General features: G+C 37.0%; 1 protein-coding gene across 2 annotated transcripts in view; it reads right to left on the bottom strand.

Annotated features, from left to right (window-relative positions):
* Positions 1 to 352: 352 nt before the first annotated feature.
* Positions 353 to 25,895, bottom strand: part of MTX2 (metaxin 2) — a 52,997-nt gene continuing 27,454 nt past the window's right edge. For both annotated transcript variants that reach the window (XM_080928077.1, XM_080928078.1), the window contains exons 4-10: positions 20,134 to 20,206; positions 11,991 to 12,067; positions 10,529 to 10,621; positions 10,021 to 10,059; positions 9,503 to 9,628; positions 8,470 to 8,546; positions 353 to 2,423 (exon numbers count right to left, since the gene is read on the bottom strand). In XM_080928077.1, coding sequence (XP_080784203.1) covers positions 2,252 to 2,423; positions 8,470 to 8,546; positions 9,503 to 9,628; positions 10,021 to 10,059; positions 10,529 to 10,621; positions 11,991 to 12,067; positions 20,134 to 20,206 — 657 coding nt within the window. In that variant the 3' untranslated portion in view covers positions 353 to 2,251. The remainder of the gene's footprint in view (positions 2,424 to 8,469; positions 8,547 to 9,502; positions 9,629 to 10,020; positions 10,060 to 10,528; positions 10,622 to 11,990; positions 12,068 to 20,133; positions 20,207 to 25,895) is intronic.

Genomic DNA, 25,895 nt, shown 5'->3' with positions numbered 1-25,895 from the left:
GGTTAGGTGTCAGGTTTAACCAGAATCTGAGGTGGAAAAAAACAAAACAAAAACAACAACAACAACAACAAAAATCTAAACAAGAAGCAGTGCTCATTAGCCAGGTATTGAAAAGCCCAACAAACAGTGACCAACCTCAGGATGGAGCTCATTCCAGATTCCTTGCACCAGGAGAGCAGAAGACCCAGATGAATAACCAATTATAACCGGTACTCAGGAATCCTTAAGTCTCAGCACTAGCCTGGGCTACCCCCAAAGCTTTAAGGGCAAAAAAAATCTCCCTATTTTTTTACGATTCTGAGAACAAAAGAGAATTATTATTTAATTAAACTTTATTGGGCTGTAATTTACATACAATAAAATGAAGTTTGATAAATTATACACCTTATAAACATTAGAATCAAAATAAACTCCCATCATCCTTCAAAAACATGTTCCTGGGTATTTAATCCACTAAGAATAAAACATGTGGCCCCAGGCAACCAAAGTCATCACCATGGTTTAATTTTTATTTAAATTTCACACACTGCCTACTCCCTCCAGAGTACGGACTTTACACAACACAACCCTGGCTGTTTGTTGAGTACACTAACTAAGCACTTTAGGGGCTGCACTCAGTAGCTAGAAGTAGCTGCTCTTCTCAGGTTCAGACCCAACGCCTATACTGTAGCTCACAACTGCATGTAACTTCAGTTCTGGCCTCTGAGGGTACCAGGTCTGTACACCACTTGGTATACATACAAACCTGCAGACAAGGGCTCACACATATAAAAATTTCCAAACCTTAAAAAACAAACAGGAAAAAAAAAAACAAAAAAACTTTAGTGGTAGCAAAGGCCTATAATCCCAGGACTCAAGGGACAGAGGCAGAGTAGTCTCTGTGAGTTCCAGGCCAAAGCTACACAGTAAGTGAGGCACTGCCCCCCACCCCCACTCTATGGGATGGAAAGATGAAAATTACCCCTTAAGTTTTAGCTTGAAGTCTGGCAGTGGTGCCACATGCTTTAATCCAAACACTAAGGAGGCAGAGGCAGGGGGATCTCTGAATTTGAGGCCAGCCTGGTCTATAGAGAGAAGCCCTATGTGAAAGGAGAGAAAAGTGTTAATTTGGATATGAAATACAGAGGATAATGAGAAAGACTGTCAGCCCGAGGGGAGAAGGAGTCCTCCATTGTACCACTCCTCACTGAGAAGCCAAGGGCAGTTAATGGCTGCTGAGGAAGGGAGTCACTCTTCACCACAGCCTACAGTGGATGACCTCATACACACGAGCAATTTGACTTGAGTTGTAAAAACTGTGTGAACATTTTAAACACAGGAAGTTGGGGGGGATACATGGGGAAGAAGATGGGAGGGTCTGGGAGGAGTGGGGGATGGGTGGATATGACTAAAACCTTGGTATACATGTATGAACATTTAAAAGTTGTTTGTTTCTCCATTTCCTCTTGTAAACTGGAGATACTAATTACCATTAAGTGTTCTGTGAAGACTGAGTTAGAAATGCTTGGTAAAGAATAAAAGAGTATAAAATAACCATAACTCTCAGCATATTGGTATCAGGTTTATATCTGACTCGTCACAGCATCACTGAGTATAATGGAACAGAAAACACTGAAAATCTGAGACAACCTATGATCCTTAGTGTTTGCCTATGAATTCCCATCAATAGTCCTTTGAAAACTAACCAAAGAAAAATAAAATAAAAAATTCTATCAAGATGTGCTCATCCCCGTAAAATAGTTCTTTCAACCACCTCGGCCTTAATGAAACACTGGTTAATCCAATTTAAATTAGATTTTAAAAATGTTCAGACTGTACCTCGCTGGATGACCTGTCACACTTTCTCAGTGTACATTTTTAAACAATACTCTTCTGTGATCAGTTTCACCATGTACTTTGTACTGAGTGCACATATCAACTGCTTTCCTTAAAGAACTGTCTACCCCACATGTACTAAGATCAGTGATTAACCAAAAAGATCAAAGTAAATAAAACAAACTCAGTTGCTTAAGGTTTATTTTTATATGCTCATAAAGAAAGAAAAGCCAGGATATATTATATAATGCAACAATTCAAAATGAAGTTGTACACAAACAACAATACAAAGAACATGTATATGACATTATGCAATTTTTTTGAGGTTTCAAAAAACAGTGTTTTTGGTTTTGAGATCCTGAAGTTACTACCATACTGTTCAAGTAATCCATATTTCAAAAGTTAGATCTGCAAAATGACTAATTGGCATATAGCTCTAAGACAACCTGCCTTTACCCCGGTCTTCAAAATAGTGCTGTTCGATTCTTCTACAGAAAGCAAGGAGGTTGCTATAGTTTTTCACCTTCTCAGAAAGTTCATCACTGGTCAACTGTGTAGTAAGAATGGTGTACAAATGGCCAAAAACCAGAGCATCAAGTTCAGTAGGCCTGAAAAAAAAGTAAAGATGAGAAGCATGAGATACCTCATTTTTATGGTAGAAAGAATCCTATTTAAAAAAAAAAAAAAAAAAAAAAAAAAACATTGTATTTATCAATTTAAAAGAAAAGTCATTAAAATAAATCCTCCTACAACTTGATAGTTTTTCCATTTTAGAACATAAAAAAGGAAACTATGATTTGATGTGTAAATTATTAAATGTGCTAAATTTTACATATATTTTAGTACACTCATTATTTTAATAAACAAATGAATATGGTAGCTTTTCAGTGTGCCAGAAAATACGCTTAAAAAAAAAAAAAAAAAGAATACATGGGGGGGGCGCGGACGCAAGCACTCTTTTCACGGGCTTGCTTATCACATCAATAAAAAGGTGATGTGCTTTTTATACTGCTCTAAAACCGCATTCACTGCTTTCCTCACCAGGGTCTGTAAGTTTTAAAGGCAGCACTGCTGAGTCTTTATACCCCAGGTCCCAGTGCAGTAACTGTCGGCTCCAGAATTCGCTGAATACATGAAGGAGAAAAGTAAGTAACCCTGCAGATGTGGGATCTTTCCTTCTAACTACAGGGTTTTGTTTGTTTGTTTGCATTCTTCCCTCTTTGATGCAGAGCAGGAGGGATATATAAAGTGAGATGTTCAACCTGGGCATGCCTATAACTGCCACACTCAGGCCCAGCTCAGTAAGACTGTAAATTCAAGGTGATCTTGGGCTATACAGCAAATTCATATCTAAAAATCAAATAATGTGAAAATGTGCAATCCATGGTCACGTTTAAGAAGGCAGTTAAAAGGGCAGCAGTTTTAAAATCACAAGTTTTAAAATCAAATAAATATAAAATTATATTTATTTGTGTGTCACAGGGGTGGGTTGGGGGCATGACTGTGTGCCACGGTTCAAGTGTGGATGGAGGTCAGAGGACAACTTGGAGAAGCTGATGTTTTTCCTTTTACCACATGGGTTCCTGGGATAGAACACAAGTCAGCAGGCTGGGCAGCAAGTACCCTAACCCTGCGGAGCTATCTTGGCAGTCTCACAAGTGAGCTTCTCTTCTAAAAAGGAGTTGTAGGAATTGGTTTTGTAGTAATCAGCTTCAGTTCATGTGCGTCACTGAAGTTTGTAAGGATTGTAGCAAAACATTTGGGAGGCAGAGGTTTACATAGACAGTTCCAGGTCAGCCAGGACCACAGAAGGAGGCATTGTGTTAAATTTTAAGGATCATAAGACAAGCGCTTTGGTAATGTGTTTGCTTTGTTGGTCCACTTCCTCAGAGTTTAGAAGCAACTCTAAAGTAGCTGTCTTATCACCATCAGCTTTGTGCGTGCATGTCCATCAGCACCCTGGAGTTTTACAAGGAGATACTTAGAACAGTTGGCATCTTGATCACTTAAGGGTACTTTTGACTGTCATTAGAGCACAGACTCGTTGTTGACCTCATTCAGAGCCTGCATTTATTGGTACAGAATGCTCAAGCCATACAAGAAGTGAAGGGGGATTGACACTAAACCAGGATTAAGAAAATAAGTCCCCAGTGCAAGAGCTGTTTTTAAGAAATGTGTTGGGGACGTAGGCACGTTAGCTGTGTATAACTTCTAGTGGAGCACCTTAACCCTCCATCCTGTCTTTGGTTCTCTGTAAACATCTACTTGTTACTGACTTTCTGTTTATGATGAAAAATTATGGTGCTATTAAGTTCAGGTACTAAAAGTGAATTATGCATCCCACCCCAAAAGAGGCAAAAATTCAGAAAAACCTGCAGCTCTTATGAAAGTCAACGGCAAAGCAACAGCACATTGTGCCAGAGACGGCTCAGCAAGTCAACAATGGCTGCCATGTCTGACAGTCCAAACTCAAACCCTGGGCCTCACACTGAATGAAAACCAACTCCCAAAAGCTGTGCTTTGACCTTCACACATGTCATAGCACACATGCATGATCCCTACACACACGCATAAGTGTAAAAAAATTTAGCACTTCTCCAATATTGTTAAGTCATGCCACAACCATCATGTACCTGCTCTTAAATTTCTTTGTTGCACAATGAAGGAAAAAAAAAAAAAAAACTCTGCATTCTTGTGCTTAAAGGGGTCTCTGTGGGTATGGGGTCTCTGTGGGTATGGGGTCTCTGTGGGTATGGGGTCTCTGTGGGTATGGGTGTGTGTGGGTATGGGGTCTCTGTGGGTATGGGTGTGTGTGGGTATGGGGTCTCTGTGGGTATGGGTGTGTGTGGGTATGGGGTCTCTGTGGGTATGGGTGTGTGTGGGTATGGGGTCTCTGTGGGTATGGGTGTGTGTGGGTATGGGGTCTCTGTGGGTATGGGTGTGTGTGGGTATGGGGTCTCTGTGGGTATGGGTGTGTGTGGGTATGGGGGTCTCTGTGGGTATGGGTGTGTGTGGGTATGGGTGTGTGTGGGTATGGGGTCTCTGTGGGTATGGGGGTCTCTGTGGGTATGGGTGTGTGTGGGTATGGGGTCTCTGTGGGTATGGGTGTGTGTGGGTATGGGTGTGTGTGGGTATGGGGTCTCTGTGGGTATGGGGGTCTCTGTGGGTATGGGTGTGTGTGGGTATGGGGTCTCTGTGGGTATGGGGGTCTCTGTGGGTATGGGTGTGTGTGGGTATGGGTGTGTGTGGGTATGGGGTCTCTGTGGGTATGGGTGAGCGTGTGAGCCCATGTGCAAATTCTCTTCCTTTGATCGTTAAGATATTTCAAATGTATTATTGCTTTTATCTTTGCAGACTTTTTATTAGAAAAATATTCTAGGATGATATATTCTTAAAGTCCTATTGCTGCCTTATCTTGAATCATCATCATTTCAGTTAGATATTTATTCTTTCATTTGAATATCAAACAAAAACAGTGCTGTAAAACGTGAACATTTTCCTAATCATTTCCATTTAAAATATTTCTGCCCATTTTTTCCTTATTCATTATTATTTTGTCTTTTTCTCTGATATCCTTTATAGTATCATCTAATTCCAAATCTATTAATTTTGTCTAGGTATCTCCCGTTTTTTTTCAAATATTATTTATTTCACCAGCTCTTCATATTAGAAATAATACCACACACACAAAAAAAAAAAACTTCATAATTTTTACTTATATGTTACTAAGGCATGCAAATCAAAGCACTTTCTGTCTTCTTTCAACTGTTGTTCTTGCTACAAGTTCTCACTTAACTTCTTTTTCCTCTCTAAAAACAAGCAAAAATCATTTGGTTTTCTTTACCAGTCCTTTCTCAACATCTTCAGTAGGTAAGTCAAAATTAGGAATTAAAAGAGACAAAGGAAAAGAGACTCTAACCATTCATGTGAGAGCCAAGGGTAGAATTAAGGCCTCCAATTTAGAATCTAATCTATTGCTCTTAAGTGAACGCCTTACTGTTTCTAACAAAGAAATCACTCCAGCCACAGATAAAGAAATGGAAAAAAGTTTTACCATAACAAAATAAAATTACAAGTCACCTTTTCCTAAATGTAGCTTCCTTCCCTCTGATACAGGCTAAGTGATGGGCAGGCATGGGATGCACACCGGCCATCCCAGCACGGGGGAGGCCAAGCAACAAGGACAAGTAGGGCTGAGGTCAGCCTGAGCTACAAAGCAAGTTTCAGGGCTAAGGAGTAGTAGCCTTACCTCCAAAAACCAAATAAAATAAAAAGATTAGGCACAACTAAAAATTAAATATTCTTCTCTCATAATTATTGGTTAATAAAAAACATCTGGCTAAGTATCACATAAGGTAGAATTTTTGAATACCTACTTTTTAAATACCAATAAAAATCAAATGCATGTCTTGCTTTTGCAACTGTCTAAATTTTAATCTTTTGTAGGTTTAAATATAACTTATTATCAAAAGCAATATCTTTAATTTTCCTCTAAATCACATGACAAAAAACATCCCTAGCTGCCAACTGACAATGACTTTAACTAAAAATTATTCTCCTACCCTCTCCAAAAAATGTCTTGTGCAAAAAACTCACTGGTAAACAAGAACACACTTCAAACAATAAAATATATATCCCCTTCTCAACGTTCAAACTACTAATAATTCAGTATCAAAAGAAAAAAAACTACATAATACTAACACTTGAGCATATTTCTTTGTGTTGGGGACTAACCAGTAAAAATACAACATAGTTGTAGAAGCTGTAGCTTCCAGGATTTGATTAATCCTATAGGTTTTCTGCTGCAAGATTAACAAGTCCCAATTTTTACTGAAAGTTATTTTATATAACCTGAGTTGCATATATGTAGTTTGTAATATGTGTTAAAAAATGATATAATTGAAATATTTCCAAATTACTGTCATATTCATTTTACTCTAAAAGATGTTTGTCATGGCTACAGAAGATGAATGTCTATTTAGAATAAAAATCATTGCAAATAAAGTCCCTAAAAATTATCAACTAGAGGCCAAACTACTTTTGAGAAGGAGCTGTGTTTGGCTCCCAGAAACCACATCACAGATCACAGTCACCTGTTATCCAGGGTTCTGGTCTCCACAAGTACCTGCACTACCATGTATACTCAACCACATACACAGAGTTTAAAATGAAATAAGCCTTTGTTTTTAGATGACTGGAGTTGGAGAGATGACTCAGTAGTTTAGAGTACTAGCTGCTCTTCCAAAGGACCTAGGTTGGATTCCCAGCACCCACATCACAGCTGGAACTGCCTGTAACTCCAGCATTCTGGGATTCAATGCCTCTATTAGCTCTGCAGGAACCAGGGAGAAACCAGACAAATCATGCAGACACATAAAAATAAATATATTTTTTAATTAAAAAGAAAAATCATCCTAGAGGTAGGAGATTGCTCAACAGTAAAAGTACATCCCATATAAACAGAAGAATAGCACCCCCACCACCCCCCAGTGCACACATACATAAATGTCAGGTGGACATGGTGTCCTCTGTAATTGCAGCCTCAGAAAGCAGAGAGAGAAGAACATCCCAGCTAGCAAGCCCTATCAACAGTTCTGGGCTTGATTACAAGAGATCCTACAGAGAGCCAGCCTCAAAGAGTAAAACAGAAGAGCAGGTTTCTGACATCAGCCTCAGGCTCCCACAGGCACATGCCTATACACACATGTGCACCCAAACACATGTATGCTCACACACATGCATGCACAACACACATAAAAACACATGAAAAGAAGTCAACCTAAAGAATCTATTTTTTAGTAATAAGTCAATAAAAAGATAGTCTTTTAAGAAAGCCAGTGAGATTAAAACATTAATTTAAGCATTATCTTAATACTGGATCACAAAATTGACAACTACTTTCAATATGCTAAAACTATAATTTTAATAAGGGAAAATCTTTGTTTATATTAGCACTTATTTTTAATCTTGTTAATAGAACATCAATTTACATACACACAGATATTTTATCTGTACTCCTTAATGTCTATATCTAAGAACATTTTCATAGCTTTTAAGGGGTAAACAGTTCTTGTCCATCTGACAAGACTCTTGCTTGTTCTTAGTGACTCTCCTGGTCCTCAAGCATCACTCACTACAGACTGAGGCTGTGTTGGCAGCATACTCATAATCATTTAACATGACAGGTTTTTAAATTTTTATTGTATATACAAATTTGTTATGTGTATATAAAACATTTATACTTCTTGTAGCACCTTGAGCTAACTCTGTCAAAATCTTTGTCCAATCACAGAACAGTTGGTTGACTTGTAAGACTGAACTTAAGAAAACTAAATGACAAGGACTGAATTTTAGAAATTTTAGTTCTCAGAGCCAGCACTGTGTCTAACAGCCAAGAGAGGATTAATATTTAATGAGTACAAAAAAGAAATTTAAAAGTAAGTCATATTTTTTTTTCTGCAATGTGTCCTGCTGCTGGAGAATCAAATCTATGGACAGAGACCTTCTGACATCAATGACAGGACACAGGGGCTGGCCCTTTCCTATATACCAAGTCCACCGAGAAGAGCGGCATCAGAGTGCCTCCTGAGCAATACATGCCCTCGGAAACCTATACGTGGAGAAAAGGTGCACCACGGTAACAAGTTATCTTACTGCTTATTGAAGAAGTAAGGCTGTGTTCCCAGTCTTTGGGAAAGGGCTTGACAGCACTGGTCTACATCTTCTAACACCTACACAGGCAGTGAACCAAAAAGAAAAATATCAAAATTAGTAAGACAATGAAAGTATATGAGACTATTTGTTTCATACTTCATGACAAAAACAGACGCCACTTAACTTTTTAAGAGCACATATATGGTATAAATAAATGATGCTTTTGATATCAGTGGGAATCTTGAGAGTGAAAGACCACTATACAAGCACATTTAAGTTACTGATAAGAACTATTTAATAAGAAAGTTTTTCTCTCAACATGTTATTTTCAACAATGGCTTCCTAAGTCCCCATATTCAGTGATTTTGCTCCCATTTAAAGAGGGAATGTGGACACATAAAACTGGCACTGAGAGCTGCTGGCTGACCTCACCCTGCCCACAGTCACTGCCAACCCCTCGTAGCGCACACACATCAGTGGCATGGATGGCTAGATATCAGGGTAGTTTTGGCAAAAAGAACACCCCTTAGCTTAAAGATGCTCAGCTTCATGACCTTGAATTTTATATTTTTTGATACCTTAGTAAACTTAAGCTCCCCCCCCAAAAAACCAAATACATTGAGTACTTTATAAACTTCATAATTTTTTAAAGTTCTGATGCTGCAGATCTATTTATTGACATAAAAGATTCCCACAATGTACTGTGTAGAGAGAAAAAAAATTACAGAACAGCAGGCATAATATGATCCCATCGGAGAACAGTATTACTAAGACATCTAGAAATTGTTCTCCAAATGAAGAGAGGCAATTCTGAGGTGGCAGGATTTCAGAAAATTTTATTTATCATTTATACTCTATAGCCAAATAAACATGTGAAACTCTCATAAATGAAAACTACACCATAGGAGAGAAGAAATAATAGCAAGTACTTTGCTGCTGATGTTACAATATTACATTGAAATTATTTTTGTAAAGTAATGTCACTTTCAATGCCTAAGAATGGGAGGTTTTTCAAACTCCAGTGTGCACTGACCTGGTCCAGAGTCTTGTTACCCCATCCAATAGCTTTCATCTTACGTTTGACTTCCCATTGCTTCTGATAGGCCAAAATATGGTTCAGAGGCCAAGGATAAGGAGAGCCATACCTAGCAAGAGTGATCTAAAGGAAAAAGACTGTTTCAAAAAAGAATCTTTCCAAAAATAATGCATTTTTGCAAACAGAATTTTTATAAGTACATATTCCAGAGAGCATACATAAAGCAATCTGGGAAAAAAAAAACTCCAATATGTAGCTTATAGTATAAAAAATTAAAATTTTAAACCATTCCCTTTAAAAATATATAAACTTTATGTACTTTACAATCAGTTCTATCAAACAATGACACATAGCTTCCCTAAAATGTATGTGCAAGCAAAATTAAAGTAAGTGAAAAACTGTCTCACTAATGGTATAAACCACAATGTTTCATTTATGAGCAGGGACTTGCGATTCTGAGCAAAAGTGTTTTCTCATTAAATTTTAATTAAGATAAATGCTGCAGAACCACTCACCTCCCCTACTGTAGCTTCATCACACCACTGGAGATACAACTAGAAACAAAGGAACAGTCACTGAAACTTAAAATACTGAAAAGAAAAGGGTCAAAGTTATTTCTTGCCATAGTAATTTCTATGTGAAACAAATATATGAGTTTTTTTCTTCTTGGCTAATTTACTGCACAGAATTACTAAATTCATTGGCAGTATTTTACAGAAAACATTTCTTACTTAGAGAATATATGTCTAAACATCATTATTTTATGGGAATTATTAAAGTAAACTCCAAATGGCTAGTAAAACAGTGACTAGACAAGACTTACTCCTTACAAGCAGAAAAACTAGAGCTGAAAATAACAAGAGACTTGTTTATAGATAATGAGTAAACAAGTCAGATGGCCACCCCAGCCTAAGAATTAGTCCCATTTCTCAATGGCTTTATAGTAGCCCCGAAAGGAAAGTTGTATATGAGAATATGGATTGTACAGGACTGTATTTTGTCTCAAGCCTTGTCCTCTCATACCTCTGCAGTCAGCAGCATATTGTTGACTAACTCCATGTAAGCTTTCATTTCTGCTTTTTGGACTTCATCCAACCCATCACTAAGAGAATGGCCCTAAAGGGAATTTAAAAAATTTTTAAAAGCATTGTATTAAATACACAAAATCTTTCAGTTATCTTACTAGTATAACAATATAATATCTAAATGTCCAGTGGATTAATTTTCAAAATGCTTTTTAAAACAAAAATTATTGTATGTAAAAGTATACCTAATATTTAATCACTAGTAAGTAATATTAATTTGTCATTATATAAATGTATTTTCAGTAGATAGAATTATAGAATGAATTATTTCATAAAGGAGAAAACAGAATGATCGGTAGTAAGCCCTGTATTTTTTAAGCATAAACCTTAAAAATAAAAGAAATACCAAAATATGTGCTACTTATAAAATGGGCAAAGATAAAAAAAAGGTAAAACAAAAAGTCAATGTTAATAGCGATATCATAGGGAAAAAGATGATATCAAAACTCTCTAAGATACTGCAGAAACGGAGAGACACATAAAATGGTATAATCTTTATTTACTAGTTCAATCTGACAGTTTGCTCTATATTACTAAAAGGTATGTGCAAAAGCATCCCAATAACACTTTCAGGAATTCATCTTCTTACTTGCTCTGTTTGAGTCAGGGCCTTAATATGTAGACCTGGCTAGTCTGGAACTCACTATGTAGAACAGAAATCTGACTTCTAAGTGCTAGAATTAAAGGCACAGAACGCCATGCCCATCAAGGAATTATCTTAATGAAAACGTATACAAAGTTTATGTAAAAGAAAATTAATTTTAATACTCAAAAAATAAATGGTCTATATCCAAATGCCCACTGAAAAACTATATAATGCATGCAATACAACAGAAAACCATGCAACAATTTTAAAGATATGTATCTATGTACAGTCATTAATATAGAGTCATTTTAAAATATATTGGCAACCTTAAAGGACAAAATGACACATACTAGTATGACACAGTCTTCTAACTACATAAAAGTCCAGAAAAATGTTTCTATAAACATTAATGAAAGTGCTTTTTAACTGTTAAAATCTAAATTAATCCAATGAATAGAACCACTCGAGTAGGTAACTTAATACTTTCAACTTCAAAACAAATCTTTCTCTCCCAAAGATCAACCAGATCTCTAATAAGAACTTAAAAGCTTCATTTATGATAGAAATTTTCATACCCTTTATTAGAAAACACCTTCTATTTTCTTTTAAAAAAGAAAAAAATCAACTAACATCTTTGCTACTGGTTTATATCATGAAGAAGCACTCAACTTACAGTTTAGAAATATTTTTTAATAATTTACATCAGCATTTTATAAAGCTAGTTTAAAAATGAAGATATGAAGAAACACTAATGAATATGAAAAAGTCACTTAAAAGTGACTGTGGTCAAATACATTTAATATTTTTTCCTTACCTTGGCTTTAACAAATTGGACTATTGGGCCAAGTTCTGATACTACTTGATTTCCCACATGAATAAAAGGTACTTTTCCTGTTGAGGGCAAAAAGATGTGAGAAAACAGCTTCAGTTTGTGATAGTAAAAAGAATAAATAAAAACAAGAAAACTCAGAAATGCTTTATTTATAAAGAAATATGAAGATATAATTTTCCAAATTATAGCCAGAAGCATCTGCTGAAGTCTGCAAATTTTAAGCAATGATTGACAATAAATTTTAAAACAAAAGAACCAAGCATTGTAGCACATGCCTGTAACTCCCAGAACTCAGGAGGCTGAGGCAGGGGGATTCTAAGGTCAAGAACAGCCTTAGAATTAAAAAAGTAAAAAGTGGGCAGAGAGAAGAAAAAAGAAAAAACAACCAAGTAGATTGGTTTCTAGTGCTCTTGCAGGACGTATGAAGAAACCACGTTCTCCGTTCAGAGGTAACACTATAATAATCACCCAATCACTCCTACTACGTGGGCCAGGCCAGGACACTAGTTCAAGATCACTAAAAACTTTCAAAGACATTTAAATGGGATTTCTTATCATGGTACAGTGCAAAACCTCAATCTACACTAAAAAGTACAGTTTTGTTTTGTTTGAAACAAGGTCTCACTACATAGTCTTGGCTGATCTGTATGTAACTCACTATATAGACCAAATTGGCCTCAAACTCCCAGAGATCCACCAGCCTTTGCCTCCTGGATGCTGAGAAATGTGGTTTCTAATTTTGTACTTTTTAATTTTTAAATGTGATGCCCATTGAAGTCAGTATTATCAGCACATAACAATGCATTAATAATGTCTTTGACTTAAAGAATTTACCATCTTAGACGGTATGCTAGTTCGAGTTATGTTTCCAATATATGAGAGAAAAAAGAACAAAACAGTAAGTAAGCTTATGAAAATGGTAACACTAAGGGACACAGCTCAACTTAGGGATAATGTTTGACCAACACACATGAGACTCACATCTCATTAGGGGGAGTGAAGAAGAGAATGAGGGGAAAACACTGATATCCTTAAGTAAATGCCACATTAAAGAGTAATATTCCATTTTAATAAACATTAATGCTTAATACAATTACTAGAGATAAAAGAAGTAAAGTGTCTCTAAATAGCAAGCTACTCCAAATGTGAAAGGGCAGAACCCGCTGTCAAACTTAGTTCAACCAGAGTTCATACTAACAGCAGGCTTCTTCCTGCTACTTTTCAGTATATTCACTTCTCTCTGGCTTAGTCAGCCTGAGGGTAATGGATGAGGTGCCTGGCACCAATAAAAGCTTCATCTGCATCTATGTGAGAACACTACAAAGAAAAGGCAAGCCTTTTGGAACACAACACTCAGCAGAGGTATTTGGAGGGTATGTCCCTATTACCAACGGTGTATTCTTTCTACTGAGAGAGAGGCGGAGAGGAAGAGAGGGAGAGGGAGAGAGGCAGAGGGAGAGAGGGAGAGAGGGAGAGAGGGAGAGAGGCAGAGGGAGAGAGGGAGAGAGGGAGAGAGGGAGGGAGGGAGAGGGAGAGAGAGAGAGAGAGAGAGAGAGAGAGAGAGAGAGAGAGAGAGAGAGAGAGAGAGAGAGAGAATGAGAATCTAAAGTGATAAACATTGGCTACCCTGGTGTTTTGGTTTTGACTTAGAAAAGGTCATCTGAGATTTTGAGAAAAATAAACTGCTTCATGCCTAGACTAATAGGTATTACAAAGTATGTTTAAGATTTTTATTGTTTGACGGTGTTGTGTTGTAAATGGCCCTCCTTCCATGATGGGATGAGATGAGAGCCATACCCAAGCTTTATGAATACATGGTTGGGCTGAACCCAGAGTGTTGTTTTTATATAACTATCCTGAGGCCTAGGCCTAGAAGCTTCTAGCCTCTGTACAATCTAATCTTCTGCCAGCCTGGACCTTAAAGGCTTCAGCTTCCAGCCTTTATCTGCTAACTTAGACCTAGAACGTTTCAGCCTCCAAGACTTACTGCTGAATAAACTCACCCTTTCTAAACTCTGGTTCAACTCAGCTGTTCTGTTTCCAAAATGACTGATTCAAAGTTGCTTCTCTCACCTTCTGATTGAATTACTCTGCTTGGGAAAACTGCCTCTGAACTCCAAGAACTGAACTGAATGCACAAAATGACTAGAACTGCAGGACCTCAACTCAACTCAACCCTACCTCTCTCCCTGCACTCTTAAGTTGCCTCTCTTTCCTGTCTGTTCTGAGAGTTGGGCATACCTTACCTGATTCATTCTGTCACATCTTTCTCTGATTAGTCACTTTGCCCCCCCCCCAATTAGATGCCACTGTTTGTATTAAAGGTATACTAAAGGCGTGTCTGTGTATTCCAGCTATAGGGATTAAAGGTATGTCATTATACAGACCTAGGTAGTCTTTGATGTGATCTCTTACCAGAGCACCCATGTTCCCAGACGTGTGTGTGTTTACACTGGTGCGTGCACCCATGCAAGTATGAGTATGCAGAGGTCAAGGTTGACATCACTGTCCTTTATCATTCTTCTATCAATCTCTACCTTATTTTGATTTTTGAAACAGTCTCTCACTGAATTAACTAGATTGCCTTGCCTCTGTTTCCTAACACTGGGGTTGTTGACAGGAGCTAGAACGCCCAGCTTTTTGTGTAGGTGCTGGGGATCTGAATTCTGGGCCTCATACATGTACAGTTAAGGATTGAGCCATCTCTCTAGCCTTAATTGCTTATTTCCCCCTAAAGAAAGCAATAACATATTATCAAGTAAGTTTGTATATTCAAAGAATGTTAGCTAGAAATTTAGATGGCATCTAATCTGAATATGTCATGTGACACAAGAGGTCACTGAAGTTCAAAGAGAAAACTCCCCAAGGAAACAGTTAATAACTGGACAAAGTTACAGGACTAATGACTTCCAAACTTTTAGCCAAAAAGTTTTCAAGCTAAAGTATAACTATCTTAGTAGAAAAGGGTAGGGTATAAAGAAAATGCTAAACACAAGTAATTCCTAAATAATTAGCAAACTGAAATGAGGAGATTGACATTTTTATATGAATAAATAGCAATATAGCAGCCAGGCATGGTGGCACATGCCTTTAATCCCACCACTTGGGATCTCTGTGAGTCCCAGATCAGCCTGGCCTACAAAGCAAGTTCCAGGACAGCCAAAGCTGTTGCACAAGGCCAAAGCAAACAAACAAATAAATAAAATTCAACCAAGGGGGAAAAAAGCAATATAACATACTTACACTAATCAATTATACAGAATCTCTTATTCATGAAGGAGTGATTCTGTGTTAGTATTGCTCCAGCAAAACCATAACTAAAACAATCTGTGACATTATATTTAACATTTAATTAGCTTTGTGGCATTATGTTTTTATACAAAAATTATTTGAATCCTATTTATTTAACACTAGTTATATCAACTGGCCTATAACACATATGATCATTCTAATTGCTTAAATCTACTAGCATATAACACACAGATCACTCTTATTTAAAAGAAGGTGAAGCTTTAATAAAAGAACTTTTAAAACACTAGAAAAAAGTAAGTTGTAAAAGCCAATTCAGTGACAATTTCATTATTTCATGAGTTTTCTTCTTCTATCCGTTCTATAGGAAAGGTAACTGAGGTATGTTAGATTCAGCCTTCCGGTGCTTCTCCACCTGGGACCAGATCAGCGGGCCTGATACCCTCACACCCTACAGCATGCCTTCCAGGAGATCCAAAGGAACCAGGGAGACAGGTGAGAATCACCTAAATACCCATTCCAGCTTGGACACCCACAGAGCCCAGCTGATGAAGAACCTACCCACACTTTCCTTCCAGTTTAGACCTGATATCCTCCCATACCCTACAGTCAGTCTGCCTCTCATAAAGTCTGTAGTAACCAGGGATATAGGAGAACTGCTCCAACCAGAGACATAGAAGGCCACCCTAACCAGAGACAGTACTGCTTGACTCCCAGGGGAGTGGCTCTAACCCAGGTCACAGAGCTCCACCTGCCTCCAAGAAGTCCAGTCAGAAACAGCCAGGCCAGCTAACACCAGAGATAACCGGATGTCGAGAAGCAAGCACAAGACAAAAGCCAATGTAATTTGACATTACCAGAACCAAGTTCTCCCACTATGGCAAGCCCTGGATACCCAACAGGCCTGAAAAGCAAGATAATACCTGGAATCCTATATCATGAAGACGATAGAGGCCTTTAAAGAGGAGATAAGTAAGTCCCTCAGGTAGAAGCCCATAAAGAGGAAATAAATCCCTTAAAGAAATACAAGAAAACACAAGCAAGTGAAGGAATTGGACAAAATGGTCCAAGAACTAAAATGAAAATAGAAACAATAAAGCACACACACACACACACACACACAGAGAGAGAGAGAGAGAGAGAGAGAGAGAGAGAGAGAGAGAGAGAGAGAAACTGAGGCAACCCTGGAGATGAACAACTTAGGAAAGAGACCAGGAGCATCTGTACAGATACAAGCATTATCAACAAATTGATAAAAAACAAAAAACAAAAACAAAAACAAAAAAAAAAAACCAACAACAACTAAGAATCTCAAGGAGCCAGAAAACAGCTTCAAAAAAAAAAAAAAATAATCAGATAAAACTTTCCTAAGCTAAAGAAAGAGATGGCCATAAGTGATCAAGAAGCCAAATAGATTGGACCAGAAAGAAAAATTCTCTCATCATATAATTATCAAAACGCCAAATGCACAAAACAAAGAAAGAATATTAAAAGCTGTAAGGGGGAAAGGCCAAGTAACATGTAAAGGCAGAGTTATCAGAATTACACCATGCTTCTCAACAAGAGACTCTAAAAGCCAGAAGATCTGGACAGATGTCATCCACACCTAAAAGAACACAAATGCCAGGCAAAGCTCTCAATTACCACAGATGGAGAAATCAAGATATTCTATGGCAAAACCAAATTTAAACAGTATCTTTTCACTAAACCAGCCCTACAGAAGATAGTAGAAGGAAATCTCCAATACAAGGAGGGTATCTCCATCTAAGAAAACACAAGAAATTAAACATTTCACAACAAATCCAAAAGAAGAGAAACACACACATACAAAATACCACCTCCAGCAACAAAAATAACAGAAACTAACAATCATCTATCTTTAATATCTCTCAGTATCAATGGACTCAATTCCCCAATAAAAAGACACAGGTTAACAGACTGGATATGTAAACAGAATCCAGAATTTTACTGCAAACAAGAAACACACTTCAGTGACAAAGACAGACACTACCTCAGAGTAAATGGCTTTAAAAAAAGTTTTCCAAGCAAATGATCCCAAGAAATAAGCTAGAATTGCCACTATAATATCTGATAAAATAGACTTTCAACTGAAATGTATCAAAAAAAAAAGATGCAAATGGACACTTCATATTCATTAAGAAAAATCCACCAAGATGAACTCTCAATTCTAAACAACTATGCTCCAAATGCAAGGGTACCCACACTCGTAAAAGAAACTTTACTAAAGCTCCAAACACGAATTGAACCTTATACATTAATAGTGGGAGACTTTAACACCCCACTCTCACCAATGGACAAACATGGAAACAGAAACTAAACAGAGATACAGTGAAACTAACAGAAGTTATGAACCAAATAGATTTAGCAGATATATACTGAACATTTCACCCAAAACTAAAGAATATGCCTTCTTCAACACTTCATGGAACCTTCTCCAAAGTTGACCATATAAATGGCACAAAACAAGTCTTAACAGATATAGGAAGGATGAAATAACACTATGCATTCTATCAGATCACCACGGAGTAGGGCTGTACTTGAATAACAACAAAAACAACAGAAAGCCCGCAAATGTAAGGAAACTGAACAACTATCTGGCTCAATGGTAACTTGGTCAGGGACAAAATAAAGAAAGACTTTATAGAATTCAATGAAAATGAAGATACACATATACAAACTTATGGGACACAATAAAAGCAGTCTTAAGAGGAAAAAAATATAGCACTAGGTGCATTCATAAAGAAATTGGAGAGATCCCATACAGACAACTTAACAGCACACTTGAAAGAAGCAAAGGCATACAAAAGGAATAGAGGGCAGGAAGTAGTCAAACTCCGGGCTGAAATCAACCAGTTAGAAACAAATAGAAGGATACAAAAGAATCAACAAAATCAAGAGCTGGTTCTTTAAGAAAATCAACAAGATGGATAAACCCTTAGCCAAACTAACTAAAGGGCACAGAGACAATATACAAATTAACAAAATCAAAAATGAAAAGGGAGATATAACAACAGAAACTGAATAAATTAAAAAAAAATCATCAGAACCTATTACAAAAACCTATACTCAACAAAACTGGAAAATATAGGTGAAGTGGAGAATTTTCTAGACAGAAAAGTTAAATCAAGATTAGGTAAACTAAACAGTCCCATAACTCCTAAGGAAAACAGAAGTCATTAAAAACCTCGAACTATTCCACAAAATAGAAACAGAAAGAACACTACCTAACTCATTCTATGAAGCCACAGTTACTATGATACCTAAATCACACAAAGACCCAAGGAAGAAGAGAACTTCAAGCCAATTTCACTTACAAATATTGATGCAAGAGTACTCAATAAAATTCTTGCAAACCAAATCCAAGAACACATCAAAACCATCATTCATTCACAATCAAGTAGGCTTCATCCCAGAAATTCAGGGATGGTTCAATATATGAAAATTTACCAACATAATGAACCTATATAAACAAACTCAAGGAAAAAAATAAAGTGATACCTCATTAGTTGCTGAAAAAGCCTTCAATAAATACAATACCCCTTTATGTTAAAAGTCTTGGAGAGATCAGAAGATCATGGCACATTCCTATACATAATAAAAGCAATATATTATAGCAAACTAAAAGCCAACATAAAATTCAATGGAGAGAAACTAGAAGCAATTCCACTAAAATCAGAGACAAGACAAGGTTGCCCACTCTCTTCCTCTCTATTCAACTATATAGAATTTGAAATTCTAACTAGAGCAATTAGAAAACAAAAAGATACAAAGGGAATACAAACTGGAAAGGAAGAAGTCAAAGTATCACTATTTGCCTATGATATGATAGTATAGATAAGCAACCCCCAAAATTCCTCCAAAGAACTCCCACAGCTGACAAAACACCTTCAGCAAATGTCATGATATAAAATTAACCCAAATAAATCAGTAGCCTTACTTTATACAAATGATAAACAGGCTGAGAAAAAAATTAGGAAAACACCAACCTTCACAATAACCACAAATAGTATAAAATATCTTGGTATAACTCTTACCAAGCAAGTGAAAGATCTGTATGACAAGGACTTCAAATCCTTCAAGAAAGAAATTGAAGAAGACCTCAGAAGATGGAAAGATCTCCCATGCTCATGGACTGGTAAGATTATCATAGTGAAAATGGCCATCTTACCAAAAGCAATCTACATTTAAATGCAATCTCCATCAAAATTCCAACACAATTCACACACATGGAAAGGGCAATTCTCAACTTCATATGGAATACCAAAAAAAGCCCAGGATAGCCAAAACAATTCTCAACAATAAAAATTTCCAGGGGAATCACCATTTCTGACCTCAAGCTGTACTACAAAGCCCCAGGGAAGGGGGAGGACTAATGGGGGTGGAGCCCCCTCTCAGAAGCAAGTGACAGAAGAAATGGGATGAGAAACTGTGGGAGGAACAATTAGAAAGGATAGAATGTAAATAAAACAAACAAAAACCAGATTCATTAGTATTAAAATTTGTTTTCTGATAAGGAAAGCCCTATAAATAAGACTAAGGAATTCTGACATCACATATGTCCTTAACAATCCAGTTAAATACCTCAGACCAGAGTTGAAGTAAGTACACACAGGTCTTCATGATTAGGTTTAGAACTGCTACTTTAAAAAAAAAAAAAAAAAAAAAAAAAAAAAAAAGAAAAGAAAAATAATTCTTCAAAGAGGAAAAAAATCAAACTAACTAACTAAGGATTTTAACACTGGGGGCTAGAAATAAGGCCAGTGGTAATATATTTGCTATCATGTCTAAAGCCTTAGGTTCAATCCTCAATATCAAATAACAAATAAAAGTATTAACAGAAAACCCACACACTTACCAGATGGAGACATATATTCTGCATTTGCCCTACACACCACTTTGACAGGCAGATTACACATCTGCAAAAAGGCCTGTAAATAAAGAAAAATAAAATAAACTTAATAAAAACTCATGCATATTTAAAGAGAACTCTTCCTTCATTCCTTTCCTAAACTTAATAGTTCATATAGTAATACTCCACTAAAAAATAATGAGCAAGTTTAAAGTTTTCAAAGAAAAATATTTTACTTAAAAAAAAACTAAATTACCAGTAAATATATAAAATTTAAAACAATTATATATTAAGGAAAATTTCATTCACATTTTTCTATTTGTATAAGTAAGCAATACTTTAACTTTCTCTAATGAATAACTAATGTATAAATTTTATTAAAATATTGATGTTTTAATTTTTTATTTATTGCAGAATCACCACCTTTCTCATCTCAGTGGAAAATCCACAATGTTATTTCTGCTACCTCAATGTTCTTTCCAGTAAAACTCAGAATCTTGATATGTGGCTTCATTTAAGACTTAAAACTGGGAGTCAGTGAGACAATTCAGTGAGTAAAGGTGCATGCAGCCAACCCTGACGATCTAAATTTGACCCCCAACAGAACCGAATCCCAAAAGTTGCTCTATATAAATTATATAAAATTACATAGACACCCCCTGTCCTCTGCAATGCAGTCTCGGCAGCAGGTACCTGGTTTCTATGGCCAACACTACTGAAGGCAGACATTCAAGGGAATTAGATACAACCAGAAGAGACAGACATGGAGAACCAAAGACACTGAGGACAAACGGTCAAATGGGAAGGCGCCTACATCTGGAAACCAGACCCTTTCTACACTGTACCACAAAGGAGGAAGAGATCAATGATGATGAATGCAAACTGACATAAAGAAAAATAAAAAGACAAGGGTTGAGGAGACAGCTCACTGAGTTTTAAAAAGTTCAGCTCAAGCTTGAGGACCTGAGTTTGAAGCCCTAGCACCCATATAAAAAGCTAAGCACAGAGGTGGCCCCACCTCAGGATAGGAGGAAGAAAGGCAGAGCTTAGTAGATGGCTGGTCCAGCCACTCACTGAATTCCAGGTCTCAAAAAACAAGACAGAGCTGGCAATGTGGCCCATGATTTTAATTTCAGCGCAAGTTACAGAAGGATCTCTAATTTTAAGGCTAGCCTGGTCTACATAAGACATTCCAGGCTTGCCAGTATTACCAAACAATAAGATCCTGTCTCAAAAAAAAAAAAAAAAAAAAAAAAAAAAAAAAAAAAAAAAAAAAGATGTGAAAAGTGACTGAAAAAGATACCTGACATCACCCTCTGATTTCCACACAGTTGCATGTGTAACGCTGAAGGACAAGAAAATGAGAATGTCCTCATATGAACTGTGAAATATAAAATCATTTGTTGAGAACAAGAATCTAGGAAGAACTAAGGTCTTCAACAACACAAGAATTTCATCCTGAATGATAGTCAATTGTTAGTTAACAATCATTGATATCATAAGAAGAGAATATAGTATGATACTGCACATGTATAGTAAAATTATATCATTAATATTCAATAGAACTTTAGTTCACTATTTTTGAGCACACTGTAGCTGTCTTCAGACACACCAGAAGAGAGCATCAGATCTCATTACAGATGGTTGTGAGCCACCATGTGGTTGCTGGGATTTGAACTCAGGACCTCTGGAAAAGCAGTCAATTCTCTTAACCTCTGAGCCATCTCTCCAACCCATTTAGTTCACTTTTTAAAAAAACAGAATCAAAACCATACTTAAACCCAAAATGTTTTACTTCCTTTCTTAATTTTTAAAAACTGAATTAACTTTGACAAATGTAATAGCACTCAATGTACAGGAGACCTCCACTGAGAGCATGATCCTTAATTTTGAACCATTAACACATTTGCTCTTCATCACTGGTTCAAAAGTCATTTCTGAATTCATCTAGAGTTCACAAAGAAATCTGATATTACACAGTACTTCCATCCAAATATTCAAAATGTAAAAATAAAGCATTGCCATGATTATCTTCAATAATGTAAAAACTTCAAAGCAAAAGAAAGCTCTGACTTAACTAGTATTTCTTTATAGAATGGAGGGAAACTGGAATTCCAAAACAGTACTTTCCACATTTTAAAAATATTTTAAGTGTGTGGGAGTGGGGAGTGCACACGTGCGTGGGTGCTCATACAGGTCAGAGGCTACAGATTCCACTAGGACTTGAGTTACAGGTATCTGTGATCCATCCAACACTAAGAACTTATAGTCTGAGCTCTTAACTGCCAAGGCATCTTTCTACCTCTCAGTTCCATTTTCAATCTTGTAACACAAAACTAGTCCAAATAAATACCATGCATGACACACCAACCTAAAACACATTTTGTTTTTGATGAGAAGTAGAACCATTTATTTTTATTCTTGGATGAGAAAAATGTAGTTTTGGTTATAACAATGTATCTATGCTAACTAAACCTCTCATCCTTCAGTTGGACACTTAATTCCAAAGCAATTCAAAGAAATAACCACATGAAACAATTTTTATGGCATATCCTATCCCAATGTACCCAATGTTTTATATATAACCAGGCTGTCCAATACGGTAGTTACTAGCAACAGGTTGCTATTTGGGTCAAACTTAAATTGTATAAAATTTTGAAATCATTTTTTTCAGGCAACCTAGTCATTTTCCATGTTCCAGAGGCACGTGTGCCTGAGGTCGAACCTGTGTGGGATGAGGCGATGAGGTCTGCTGGATGCCAAGGGCAGGCTGAGACCACCTGAAAGTGACTACACTACACATTATAGAGACAGTCTATGAGCTGCAAAAAGAGCTTAGAAGCATCCCAAATAATATGCACATCACATTTCAAGTCTTTATTACCAAATACAATAATATTCCAGAAGAAAATATGGAGAAAAAAAACAGTTAAATTAAAGTTAAAACCAACTCATCCATTTCCAGAAAACAGTTTAATGATTTTAATAGAAGTTAATATGGATATCTATACAGATATACAAAAAGATATAAAATTTACAACATTAAAAGCCTCCAGACATCAAATAGCCTTTGATTTAACTGCAGAATTTTTAAAGAGCATTACTAAGTTCAGAAAGTTGTGAGAAAAGAGTCGTGGTGAAAACAGTTGACCAGAGTAAGCCTTCATTGGCCATGACCAACACTGGGTTAAGTACTCAGCAGAATCTAATGGATCTCAAAGCAAACGGCCTAAGAAGACTAGCATGTGCATACACCAGAAGGTCAATAAAAAAAGGGTGTAACAGAGCAGAAAACTCTCAATGAAAGGGAATGAATATTTAGATGACTCTTAGGAATTATATCAGCTTCAAAGTTCCTTTAAGTCCACAAACTTTCTAACTTCTAAAATAAAACAATAAGCTAGCTAGATTACTTTATACACCATCTGGCACATAGTTCAATAAATATTATTTTTTTATTTATTTTTTCTTTTTCGTTTTTATTGGATAGTTTATGGATTTGCATTTCAAATGTTAATTAATCCCTTTCCTGGCTCTCCCTTCTCCCATACCCCTCTCCCCCTCCCACCCACCTACTACCTCCTCAATACCCTGGCATTTCCCTACAATGGGGAAGCGAGCCTTCACAGGACCAAGGGCTTTTCCTCCTATTGATCCCAGACAATGCCATTCCCTGCCAAATGTGCAGCTGGAGCCATGAGCTTAGTCTGATGATTAGTCTGATGATTACCTTAGTCTGATGATTAGCGGCAAGCATTTTAGTCTGTATCAGTACGACTCTGGCAAAGCCTCTTAGGAGGCATCTGTATCAGCTCCTGTCAGCAAGCACTTCTTGGCATCAGCAATAGTGACTGGGTTTGATGGCTGCATACTGGATGGAACCCCAGGTGGGACAGTCTCTGGATGGCCTCTGCTCCAGTCTTTGTCCCTGTATTTCCTCCCATGAGTATTTTGTTTTCCCTTCTAAGAACTGATTCATCCACAATTTGGTCTTCCTTCTTCCTGAGCTTCATGTGGTCTGTGGATTATATCTTGGGTGTTCTGAGCTTTTGGGCTAATAGCCACTTATCAGTGAGTGCTTACCATATATGTTCTTTTGTGTCTGGGTTACCTCACTCAAGATGATATTTTCTAGTTCCATCCATTTGCCTAAGAATTTCATGAAGTCATTATTTTTAATATCTGAGTGGTACTCTGGTGTGTAAGTATACCACATTTTTCGGTATCCATTACTCTGTTGACGAACATCTGGGTTCTTTCCAGCTTATATACAAAGAACTCAAAAAGTTAGACTCCAGAGAACTAAATAATCCTATTAAAAAATGGGGTACAGAGCTAAACAAAGAATTCTCAACCGGGGAATATCAAATGGCCACAAGGCAACTAAAGAAATGTTCAACATCCTTTGTCATCAGGGAAATGAAAATCAAAAAAACCCTGAGATTCACATCACACCAGTCAGAATGACTAAGATCAAAAACTCAGGTGACAGCAGATGCTGGGGAGGATGTGGAGAAAGAGGAACACTCCCCCACTGTTGGTGGGATTGCAAGCTGGTACAACCACTTTGAAAATCAGTCTGGAGGTTCCTCAGAAAACTGGACATAGTACTACCTGAAGACCCAGCTATACCACTGCTGGGCATATACCCAAAAGATGCTTCAACATATAACAAGGACACATGTTCCACCATGTTCAAATATATGGCATTATACTGGTGATAACTTGTTTATCCACCTGATAAGGGGGACTTTAATTTTGATGACTTCAAAAGATAGCTCAACTCATATATTTTATTAATTTAGATACTTACTTAGGAAGAAATTATATACTGTAATCACATTTTTATATAAAAAAATTTCTGGACTAAAACAAGTATCTTTAGTTAGATATTAAAGGAATAAATGAATAATATAAATTATTTTGTTGAAAGAACAATACAAGTACTGAATTTTTTGAGCGAATGTGAGATTTGTTACTGAACATGATTTGGTATAGCACAGGAGAGCACTACAGAGACCCTCAGAAATGCAGGGCCTGCAACTTGTCTAAGGAACTGCTCCTTAGGATATATGTGATGCTTCTCAGAGACCATGTCTTCAAATTCATCTGCATTAAATCTGGTGATGCCCTGTTTCTTTGAGATGTGGATCTCCTGGCGGTCAGAGAGCTTGAACTTGGCTCTATGCAGACTCAATCACATGTTCCTATTGTGCAGCTTGCTGTGGATGGACATGATGACCTGACCAACAGAAACCCTGGCCACTGCACTCAGGATCCCCAGAGCAGCACGCATACCTGTCTGAAGCCTGTCAGCCCAGCACAGGACTATTGGTTTGGATGACATGGAAAGGGTAGAGCCTCAATATGAAATGTGAAATATTCACAAGTATGAAAGCAATTCTTGCCACAATTCTACCAAGTATTTGTTCACAAATACAGGTGGCCTCCAGGACTTCAAAGAGAGTTGTTCACATTCATCTGATGTCATGTGGTCACAAAGTGGGAACTCATCAACTTTTGCCTTCTGTCCCAAGTCAATGGATGCAGAGGTCTCTAGTGCTCTCGTGCACCTACCAAACCACGAGGCATCATGGATGCCTCCGCAGAAGCGATTTGGGGTGTGGCTTGTTCTTACAAGATCAGTGACACACCGGAGCAAAAAGGGAATGATTTATTTTCAACACACATAACTATATAATATGTTCTAACAAAGCAAAAGGAAGTAAATAAACACACAGTACTGACATAAAGTTTTACTTGTAATT

This window comes from Micromys minutus, assembly GCF_963924665.1.
Source record: "Micromys minutus genome assembly, chromosome: 13".
Taxonomy (NCBI): domain Eukaryota; kingdom Metazoa; phylum Chordata; class Mammalia; order Rodentia; family Muridae; genus Micromys; species Micromys minutus.
Note: the sequence above shows the minus strand (reverse complement) of the source record. Positions and strands in the feature narration are given on the sequence as shown.